The sequence below is a fragment of the Leiobunum rupestre genome, chromosome 9 (assembly GCF_980474605.1).
Source record: "Leiobunum rupestre chromosome 9, qqLeiRupe1.1.hap1, whole genome shotgun sequence".
In the NCBI taxonomy this organism is placed as follows: domain Eukaryota; kingdom Metazoa; phylum Arthropoda; class Arachnida; order Opiliones; family Sclerosomatidae; genus Leiobunum; species Leiobunum rupestre.
In genome coordinates, this window is record NC_143392.1 from 15,475,688 (window position 1) to 15,487,849 (window position 12,162).

The 12,162-nt window shown below is 36.8% G+C and overlaps 1 protein-coding gene across 1 annotated transcript in view; it reads left to right on the top strand.

Moving 5' to 3' along the window:
• Window positions 1-4,287: 4,287 nt before the first annotated feature.
• The window catches only part of LOC149926641 (protocadherin Fat 3-like), a 45,494-nt gene continuing 37,619 nt past the window's right edge, over window positions 4,288-12,162 (top strand). Inside the window, exon 1 of the mRNA XM_090158108.1 lies at window positions 4,288-4,381. Coding sequence (XP_090014234.1) covers window positions 4,306-4,381 — 76 coding nt within the window. The 5' untranslated portion in view covers window positions 4,288-4,305. The remainder of the gene's footprint in view (window positions 4,382-12,162) is intronic.

The following is a 12,162-nucleotide window of genomic DNA, read 5'->3' on the forward strand; positions in this document are numbered from 1 at the left end:
TTACTTCTGTCAAGAATGTAATCACGTGAATAGAGACAACCTTAACCTATCTGTTTTCATGATCCCACGGAGATATTTTCCGCCTACTAGGAGGGAGAGCGTGCGATCAAACTGAAATGTCTTCCCCCCTTACCGGCAGAAAGGGGGAAAGATTGCGCGCGGAAAGGCGGGTGGGCGTGGTTTCTAACTAGGGAATCACGAGACCAACTGGCTACTGCCTGCATATTCTCTGTTACCTTTCAATTTTCTGTACCTCCTCTACTTAACGGTAATCCTGGGTGAGGTTCGGGGATTTCCCAAAAACAACATACAGGGTGTTTCAAAAGGTCATGCAAAAATTTGAAGGAGTTGTAGGGGGTGAGTTGAGAATATGCCTGTTTTCCCCATTTCCCTACGATGAGTGAAAAGAGCGCCAGAGAGCTTCAAAATGTGTCCTACTAGCCCTTGAAAGTAGGCTGCAACAAGCGCAAAACCAAGCAGCAGGGACTTTAAATACTGTTTAAGTTTACTTTTTTACCCTGGTTACCTCGATTTGTTTACAAAGTCCTTTTTTACCTATCACACGAACCCAAACCTTAATGTTCGCATTTCCCCGCTGCTTGGTTTTGCGCTTGTCGCAGCCTACTTCCAGGGGCTAGTAGGCCACACTTTGAAGCTCTCTGGCGCTCTTTTAACTCATCGTAGGAAAATGGGGGAAAAAACAGGCATACTTCTCAACTCACCCCCTACAACTCCTTCAAATTTTGCATAACCTTTTGAAACACCCTGTATATGTATCTGCTATGCCTTAAATCAGATATTAATTTTTAATGCACTTGGCGATAATAACATCCTGGGCACTCCCGAGAAACCACTCTAGCGCATTAAAGAGAAGAAGTGAGCTCTTTTTTCTCGTTTACTTGTTACTCGGCCGGGATCTCTCGGTGTCAAAAGTAAATTGAATCAAACGAGAAATGTTATTTTTTTAGCTTCCTCATCGTGAGATAGTAAAGATTCTTTTTCCCGAGGTGTATTGGTCGAACGGAGATTCCGTGATATTGACATTGAGAAGCACGGGGAGGCCCACTATTTTTTGTAATTACGAAAATACCATTCGATACCCTCGTTTCCTTCTATTTAGTTAGGTGCTCGCTATACCTGTACGTCTATTTTTCCTATAGGAATGTCATTGAAGAACGTTTCAATTATTTATAATTGGTTTCTTTTACAAAGAGGAAGTTTCGAAATTGATACGCCAAATTATTTGATTTTTTGGGTACATGATATATCGATCTTGAATAGTGCAGAGAACAGATGGTTTTCTTTGATAGTTTATTAAATATATCGATTTGTCATAATTTGTCTCAGAAATTAGCTTAAAGCCCGAAATATTTCGCGAGAATAATAACAATCAACTAGGCTATTCTACCAAGGCAACATCTTAGGCCCAAGTCATCGAGTGACCTTTACGCGTAGGATTGTAGTGAGGTTCCCCTTCCACAAAAATTTGTTGAGGTTAACGGTAATAGTTAGTGTAGGGAGCTGTTGGCTCGCGTGGCATGAAGGGCTAGCCAACACCCTCCTAGGCATTGTAACCTGGCCACCTGAATTAATGGCTTTATAAGTCGCTTGATGACTTGGGCCTAAGGTTATGCCTTGGGTGATTAGCCTAGCTGATTATTATTATTATTATTATTATTACTATTACCGTTAACATCTACAAATAATTATGGAAAGGGGGAACCCGAAGAACTCGAGGGAAAACCTCTTTAACCAGTGGGGGGTAAACTTGCAAACTCAACGCGGAAGGAAATTTCGCGAGTTTTCACCCAGCGCCACAAGCTTAACTTCTTAAGAATAGTACTTCCAACAGATTCTCAGATACCAATTGCGTTTTGATTCGCGAGGAAATAAAAATGGTAGATCAGATATCAGATTACCTGCCTACCTGAATATCCTTGAGCCACTACATGAAGAGTTTAATATTCCTATTTTGATCTGCCTAATATTCAATAACCTAAATTTTTCAATCTTTTAATTTTATAAACTATGCGGTTGATTATCATTTTAAATTTAATTATACCGGTAATGATTTGTCTTAATTGGTTGAATTAAATGTGTATAAAGCACGAAATGTATAAAGAATGACATACTTTTATTCAATTTTGGCCTTTTTTAATAAATAATGCTGTTGTTTTCCATCTAAAATTATTATATTTGTTATTGATTAAAATCTACTTGAAGAAAATTAATTTCAAACCCATCATTTACTTAATATTTAACTTTTACCTAAATTTTCTAATTCCTCATTTTAGTTTCGATCCTAATGACCTTCGTATAAAATTACCAGCAATCAAAAACTTTTACTTTCCTTACGACTGAGAATCCTACTTAACTCTCGCGAAATAATGTATGAAAAATATATTTATTGAAAAAATCCCGTTATCCTTTTTGTGATCACGAAATTGCTTTTTAAACGTTTTCGTAAACGTAAACCAACTATTAGGTTCTTAATAATTTCTTCTGGGCCCCTGTAATCGAAAGAAATGAGCGGGTGTGATGACCCATATGCGAAATATAATCACAAGTCCGACACCGAAGATAAAAAGATATTAATTAAATTCGCTTGGCTAACCATCATCAGAATGTCGCTAAGATATCGAAACTTCTAACCTAGAATTTCGCGTAATTTACTGTATTACGAGTTGAACCCTGTTAGTTAGGAAGTATTGATACAACGGGATTTCGAACCCACTTCGCAATCCGCAGTGGACCATGGCAAGTGGAGCGTAACGGCTCCCTCGCGTCTATCGTGTCTGCACTCCCCCTGGTGGCGAGAAATTATATTAAGCACCCTACTTTTTTCTTTATTAGTCGTGACTTATTGGTAATGTCCAAGTTAATCAACCGTTACCCTCCGTTCAATTTTAATTCTCACGTAACGAATTTTAATTTAGAGTCTTTGTTAGCTGGACAATAATATTTTGGAAATGGTAGCAGTGGTACGCGCGTAATTCATCAACCTCAGTCGTGTAGGAAAATACGTATAAAAACCGGTACCTGGTACTTCAAGGTTTCCTTTGTCAATTGTATATCCTTAATTCTTCTTGTAAATATGTTTCGTTCTTATCCTGGGAACGAACTAAGTACGTCATTTTGGTGAATTCTAAATTACAGACGGATATTTTGTTTGTCAAAATTATCCCGTATTGCAACGCGACTAAGGGCCTAGATACAAAATGATTGCTACCTTGTTTAAAATATTGACAGTCTCTTTCGTATAATTTTGACGAATCGCTCTTTTTGCAAATTCAATTTTCGACGTATTTAGGTAAATTCCATATCTTTTAGAGCTTCCTAGAACCTAGATTGGACGACGATTTGAGGGTGTAAAATTATATATAGAACTAAACAGGAAGTTAAACATGGAAGGCAATAAGAAACGCTTTCGTCACCCGCTGATTTCCACTCCAAATGTCACCCGTAGGTAACGAAGCGCTCTACCATTCACCCTAATATTCAAGGGTACACGTGGTATGTCCCCATCTGTTCTTGATTACCACAGTCTACGGTATAGACGGTTATTAGGGGGGTTAAGTACGCCAGACTGAGAACACCAAGAGGGGTGTTTACGGATGAGGACGGGAGCCACAGTGTATTGAATATCAGTGAGTCAGTTTTGTGCGTCAAAAATAGAGTGCCGTGGAAGAGGGGGTGCACGGGGCTCTTTTATGTCCTCATTTTTCGTAGTCACTCTCCCTCTTCACGTCCCGTTCCGTGGTTGCCCCGGTTTTCAGTTCACTCCGCGAGTTTTGGGTGGAGAGACGGGGTGCACTGAAGTTCCTTGGATTGTAAACCAAACTATACCGGCGTGACACACGCCACTAACCCATTCACGCGCCATAAAGAAAATATCGAAACCGGGAGAGCGCGTTGACGACTGTCGCGGTTTTTACTCGGGCTACCGGTTTCTGTAGACTTCGATAAACAAATATTTGTTTTCCGTCTGTTTGCGTGTATTTTGGATCCTTTTGTTTCGCGCTCTAATAATGGAGGGAATCTTCGTTACTTTTTCAAGAAATTAGGGTTAGTTTTGTTTTATCTACGATATACTGGAGTGAACGCTCGAAAGAGTAATTAGCCGTGCGGTATTTATTCTTAAACGATTGTTTTTAATTGGTGCGACTGTCGTTAAGCGCGTTTGACGGAGTACCGTGGGTTCTAATTTCCCCGTTTTTATTGTTTGGCACGACAGGAATCATGAGGAAGTGTCGTAGCGGCTGATGAGCTTGAAGGATATCGTCCCGAATCCACAAAGGCTCTTAAATGGAGCGTCCAGAAGTGCTGGTCACTTCCACTTTCTTCCTGCTTGTGGTCATCTTCGCCACGGTCAACTGCCAAGGTAAGAATCTATACCCTTCTTTTTTCTATTGTGTTGTTGTTGTTTTTTCTGTGACGCAAACTCTTCCTGATTTGAAGAATTGTTATTCTGATTATCTTCCTAGAGTTTTCGATGGCATAAGGTATATTTAGGTCGTGACTTAAATTACATGTCATTTCGGCCGTGCTTGAAGTATGACCATGAAAAGAAATTGAGTTATATTTTAAATTTATTCTTAACTTCTAACTTAACATCTGGCGAGACAGTGGGGTTACTGCAGGTTCTTGCTCTAAGTTTTAATTTCGTGAGGATAGATCATTTATAATTAATTAACTTTATATCTGATGGCTAATTGACCGATTTCAACATTACGTTTTTGCGCGTGACAGTACCTTTACATTATGAGGCATAGCAGGCTTATTTACCTGCTTTTATACCCTAACATGGCGGAGTATTTTCACGCGCAAAATGAATTTTAAGATCCCCCAATAGGTGTTTCTATAAAATACGGGATGTCATGTAAATGATTTTCTATAATTATTATGAAGCGCTCGAGTCGATGAAGATTTTGAAATTTGAAGTCCACGTGCGAAACGCGAGTGGCAATAAAGTACGAAAAGTTTAAGCCCGTAACGCGGATAAAAACATTTTAAAATTTAATTTTCTTATGGTTTAATTTTATGGAAACACCTTAATAATAATAATAATAATAATAATCAGCTAGGCTAATATCCAAGGCCCCACCTTAGGCCTAAGTCAACGAGTGACGTTTAAAGCCATTATTCGATGAAACTTTCTAACCCATCAAATTCCCGCAGATTCTGAATGGTTCAGCTGCTTAATCCCTTTACCCTTTGAACTCCGAAGTTGACCTTGGTGCTAAATTCACGTCTTCTGCCGGTCATTAAAAAGTATCGAGGCCAACTGCATTTTCGGATACAACCGGTGCCGGCATTACCCCTTTCGGTCGAAACCGGTTCTCCGGCGTTTTCCGAATATAAATTCATTAGCAAAATTGAAATAAAGGGGAACCCTTATTAGCTCCCATTGTTCGCTCACGATATTCGATACATTTTTTTAACTTTCCAAAATATATTGTTACGGTCATCCGGCAACGTGATACACCCCAGTATTGAGATAGTTATCGTTTCTCGAGCGAATCGCGAAAACGGAGCCAAGACGTGATTTTATAACGAAAAACGTGGAGATCTTCTAACTAGGACGAAGATGATATCTATTAAATTATTCCTCCTATCGGTCTTTTTGCCCTTATTTCTTAAATCGATATCCTCTATTAAAAAACTAATTATAGCAATGGCTACCACCTGCACCCCTACCTCGAATCCGGTTGACCCGCGCTTGGACAGTTACCGGTAATTGGCTAGTAGTTTCCTTTGGTATTAGCTGATATGTACGTTAAATTTCTTTATTATCTTAAAAACATTACACTTAAGTTTTCCAGTACTATATTTTATAATAAGGGATATTTTTATGCTTTAGTCCCATTCGACCGAAATCCCATTCGACCGAAGGCAGTTTTTGAGGTGTCCCATTCGACCAAATTCCGCCGAAACGTGCGGTTTTTATGTGTCCCATTCGACCGAATGCTTTTATGTGTCTCATTCGACCGAACGCTGCTATATAAATTGGCTTTTGCTATGTTTTCAATTTAGTTACTGAAGTCGTTTGCAATGGAGCGGATAGCCATTTTAATATCCTTGTACTATGCATTTATTTGAAAATAAAATGGAATGAGCATGAATTATATTTTTATCTTCACCTAGTCAAGAAAAGTAACTGAACCAAAACTGAAATAGTAAACTTAACCAACTCTAACCTAACCTAACCTAACCTAAACATGGATCTTCGATAGTACATACCTTATAAATAAAATACCAAATCACCCCGCCAATTGGGCTACATTTTAAAATTCTTTCGGTCGAATGGGATTCGGTCGAATGGGATTCGGTCGAATGGGATTTCGGTCGAATGGGAATAAACGATTTTTATATTTTCTATGCAAAAGATGGCGCTACGGAACACTATAGTGATATTTTCCTTTATTAAATTAAAGGAGCCAATACCGTTAGTGATGTACAACGCCATCTTTTGCCAGAAAGTGAATAAATATTTCAATTTAAGTCAAGCAGTATTTAAACTGATTAAAGGGGTTTTCCACGATGTTTGATTTCCCTTTTAAATAAAAACTTGTAGAGGTTAACGGTAATAGTAAATGTCATGCTCGCGTGGCACGAAGAGCTTGCCACCACTCTCCTACGCAGTATAACCCGGCGACCTGAACTAATGGCATTAAAAGTCGATAGATGGTGGTGTCTTGGGTATTAGCATAGCTGATTATTATTATTATAAAAGAAAAATCGACACTTTAGTTGAAAAAAGTCGTAATTTGGGTTACATTATAGGTAAAGTTACGACTTTTTAAAACTAAAGTAACGAAATGTTTTTTCTCGATGACACGAGTCCACGTTTGACTGTAAGCAATCTAAAAATTATCGCGATTATTTAGCTAGCGACATATAATAACATTAAAAGGAAAATATTAAAAATTATTAAAATATTATTGAATTTTAACACGAAAATATTAAAAATCTATTAAAATATTATGGAATTTTAACACGAAAATAAAAAAAATTATTAAAATACGTTTGAATTTTAACACAAAAATATAAAAAATTGTTTAAATATTATTGAATTTTAACAGGAAAATATTAAGAATTGTTTAATTATTGTTGAATTTTAACACGAAAATATTAAGAATTGTTTAAATATTATTAAATTTGAACACGAAAATATTAAAAATTATTAAAATATTATCGAATTTTAAAGTATATTTAACTTTTATTCAATAGATAAAGCTCTCAAAATTATTCGTAAAACGTTTTGATCGAGTAATTTATATTTCTGTATTATACGATTATTTTTTTGATAAATTTGTAAATTAATAATAATACATGTTTTTTAATCATTTTCCGAAATATTAACCGGTAAATTTCTTTGTTTAAATTTTTCCCCCGAAAAAAATCAATTTAAATATGGATAATGATTAACCGTCCCCGACCTCTAGAATTCCCTAATAATAGAGAGGTTAATGCAATGTTCAAAAAACGTGTATAGGTAATTTTGTAAATGGTACGTATTGTACCCACAGAGGTACATCTACACACCGAAAAGTTCCCGGTACACGTTTTCGAGCCATGGCTTAACCTCTCTATTTTACATTATTGGGATTAGTCGAAAATTATTCTGAACCGTGTTTTGAAAGAGGCAATAAAATTGAAATTTATTGTTTTGCTTTTCGCGTTCTTATTCCATCGAAATTAAATTGGATTTAAATTATTTGAAAGGGTGACAGGTATTTAAACGTGGAGATATTATATCGATAAACACTGAAACCTAAATATTTTCGCCTTATTTTATCGAGAGCAAATACTCTAATAAAAACCTAAAGTTATCAGATTGTCCCGAATTGATTCAGTTTTTTCCCCGCGCGATTTTAAAGCGGGAAAAACTGCCAATATTTTCGTTAAGAACTGTAAAAAAAATTAACATTTTCGTATTTTATCGGATAACGTCGTTCTTACAGTCTCTGTTGTTTTAAGAAACTCTTTTTTTTTTCAGTCGAAAGACCTCAATTGATATGACCTTAGACATTAGCAAGAGGAAATGATCTTCGGGTAGAATTTCTTCTAAATACTCGGCTATTCAAGCGAATCTAGAATCTATAGAGTTAATACCCACATAGCTATCTCAACTTGACAAGATAAAACCCCCAAAGCCCCGTCTAAATTTACAACCTTTGCGAATAAAATAAAACGCGATAGATACGAAAAATACTTCCAACTTAAATTATGAACGTTTAAAAGCAATTAAAAATAATTTTCCTTTCCAGTTTACGCTTTTGTAAATACAATTAAAATAACTCCTATATTCAGGTATTATAAATTAAAAATAAAACGGAAAAATCGTGGTTATTAATAATTTCTCGACTTTCCCCGTGAATATCATTATAGGATAATTCATAATGGGTAATTGTTTAAAGGCGATACAAAAGCAATTTATATATTTTTAAAAGAGGTAGTTAAAATAGTTCCTAGATGGCGTTGTTCGATATAGAGACTCGCTAACAAAGGATTACGCGAACGCGGAGAGATATAATGTTAAAAGATTTGGTAATTGGATTGCTGTTACTTTTATCTCGGAACTTTAAAGAGGTCCTTTTTACCTCGAATGGGGACAATCCGCTTCGAATAGAACACCCACTGGGCTATATTCGAGCTAAGAAGTTCGGAGAGGGGAGTGTATTTTTGTACCTCTTACCAAAAATATATACCGCATCCGTTTCTGAAACAACTCCGTCAATTAATTCTTTAAGTACCCCGTGGATAAAAAAACGCTATCTCTCCAAACGAGAATATTTCTAGTTTTCATTTCGTAAAATATATTTCGCTGCTTTGATTTGAAAATAATTTATTATCAGCCTTGTACATTTATTTTTTTCTTCGCTATAAATGAACTTAATATTTCATTTTAAAGCGAGCTAGACAGAAGTACGTTTAGAAGAAAATATAAACTATCCGCTGGGCCCCCCTTCCCCCTTTTTAGATGAAACTGATATTTGTGGAGACCGGATGCGTGTACTCTCTGAGAGTATATATCTTAAGGCTGCTTTTTCACTGTCATTGCTGTAAGACATAGATGTAATTTTTTAAATATCGTTCATAAATATACTTTTAGAAAGTAAGTAACTGGGATGGGACTAGCGAGAAAAGATCGATCCACTTTTAATGTGGACTTGGTGAGATGTTTAACAGCTGATACCAGATAAACGATGACGAAACTATTATTAAATTTCTAAATAAAATTCCGTGCCAAACAAACTATTTAAAAAAATATTTAATTGGCGTTTTTGATAAGTATGTTATAGATTTTCCGTAATTAGCACTTTCGCCTCGCAGCAAGAGGAGCCGGGTGCGATCCCAGCTTGTGGCACTGGGTGAAAACTCGGAACAACTCCTTCCTCGTTGAGTTTGCAAGTTCTCTCCCCACTGGTTTAAGGGGTTTTCCCCCGAGTTCTTCGGTTTCCCCTTCCATAAAATAGTTAGTGTAGTGAGCTGTTGGTTCACGTGGTATGAAGGGCTGGGCACCACCATCCTACTCATCTGTAACCCGTCCACATGAATTAATGGCATTGTAAGTCGCAGTATTAGCCTAGCTAATTATTATTATTGAACCCAAACCTCCACAGGAAAGAAAATTGATTTATTGATAAAATTTCTACTTTTTTGGATAAGTGTCAAGTTTGGACAAAGCACAAAAACACAGAACATTTTGAGCCTATTATAATACCCGATAATTCTGCAAAATAATTAGTTAATCTGACACTCAATACATAAAGATATCACGCAAAACAGAAATTACATTTCACTGCAAGAACGACTATTTTCGATTATTAAGTCTTCACATTAAAACTTTGTTGATAAATTTAATATATTTATTTCAAAGGCGAGCTATACTGGTATCACGCGTTCTAAATGCGCAAAAATAAATTAAAAAATAAAACTTAGAATAGATTTTTTCTTATACAGTTCTTGATCGATCTAGGAGGGACGTAATCTAAATAAGAAATGAAAAACGGAAATTAAATTAATCATTAGTTGTTTTTATAATAATAATCAGCTAAGCTAATACCCAAGGCCCCACCTTAAACCAAAGTTATCGAGTGACTTTTAATGCTATCAACTCGAGCGGCCGGGTTATACTGCGTATAGGAGGGTGGTGATCAGCCCTTTATGCCACGCGAGCCAACAGCTTCCTACACTAACTATATTACCGTTAACCTCAAAAAGCTCTTATGGAAAGGGTAAATCCAAAACTCGAGGAAAACCCCTTTAGAGAAGAGAACTTGCAATCTCCACGCTGAAAGAGTTGTTCCGAGTTTTCACCCAGTGCCACCAGGGCCGGATTAACCAATAGGCCGAATAGGCCTGGGCCTAGGGCACCAAGCCTACAAGGGGCACCAAAAGGGTTCGGAAAAAATAAAAGTACAAAACTTTAATCATTTGCTTTTCACAAAATATTTTCCAGAGTAATTTTAGTAAATGCGTCCACCCCTATGAACCAAAAACGTTTGATTGTCACATTCTCTGACGGACTGCCGTATAGCCCCTGACGACATACTAAATCTGGCAGCAAAATGAATTTTCCTTCCATTTCTCAATTATAAATTGAGGAATTGAAAGGGGGCACCAAAATTAACTTGGGCCTAGGGCCCCATAAAGTCTTAATCCGGCCCAGAGTGCAACAAGCCAGATGAGAGTGCTAACCACTCCAACCACTATGTAAAATACCTGTATAGAATGCCTTTGTGTTAGATAATTTTTGTTAAAGATATTTCCTTTAGACCAATTATATTCTTCAAAACACTTAGCTTCAATATATTTTTGTAAATATTTATCCCCAAAACATTAACCTATTGATTGAAAGCGAGATTTCCCAAAACAAGTTCCTTAAACTTGCCATCTATAAGAAAGTAAACGTTCCATTTTTTCTCACATTCTCGAGCCACTAATTAGCGTATCCACGAATGAAATGTACGTCAAGCGAAACAATAAATGAAGAAAAATATTCCAATATATATATCTTCATTGTTTTCTTTCAACGGGCTATAGAAATAAAATCCTTCTTGACGCGGAATTTCGGACACTTCGTTAAAAGAAAAGAATTTTCACGCTGACATATATACCACCTAATTGGCAGTTATTCTTCAACGTCGCTATTTCGTAAGATATAACCGATTCTCAAAAATTGAAAAGGTGGGAAAATTCCCTTACCTTATTAAATATTTCGTGCCCCCTCCCTGCAAAAAAGCTACCCCTTTGTTTGTTTAAATAACTGAGAGCGGTAAAAATCAGGGCTGTTAGCTCAAACTTACTTTCAAAAGTAAATCGTTTCACTATCGAAATCGCTTATAGGTCAGTGCAGTAAGTTTGAAAGAAGTTACGCTAGTAAACTGTACCCTCCCACGACCTTCCTTGACGTTTCGAGTCGTGATTTCACAGTTACCGCGAAACAAGTTCAGCGGGCATCTGTGTGTATGGCCTAAATTAAGAAGAAAAAACGTCCAAAATGCCCTAAACGTTAGGCAATCACTTTATTATACTAGAAGACTCACCCTTACCTGTTACTACCATCGAAGGCTATTGGCGGCCTTCTTCCCTCAACGCTTTCAATCTCAGTTAACATTGTTTTTACGAATTTATCTTTCTAGTGACTTGTATAATGCGTTTGTTGGGCTGGGCTGTATTTTTTAAGTATTCGCGTAAATGATACGAGGCGTGCCCAATCTTAATAACCCCTGTTGAAGTTTCGAAGAGATACAAATTCTGGTACGAATTCGAGTTCAGTGACACGTTAAAAAACAATATATTTACACTCCAAAACGGAAACTCTTATCCCCAATTTTCTATTAAAAATTATCGAACTGTTAATTGTAGGGTACCCAATTCCGTTCGGTCGCTAACTCTTTCAAAATGGAATTTTTGGGTACATGGGTTTCTCGTTACGCGCTTGCCCACCGTTAGCCGTTAAATTTTTAATAACCTATTATATGTATACATTTTTTCCGTTGAGATTTCAGTCGCTGTACAATAGACCACACCCAAAGGTGGGGGACTTTCGAACGTGTCTTATATTTCCCGCGAAAAGAAATTTGATCATTCGTGGGCGCATTCCATACGTGCCGCGGTACCGACACTCGGACTCTCAGTTCTATGACGAATCGA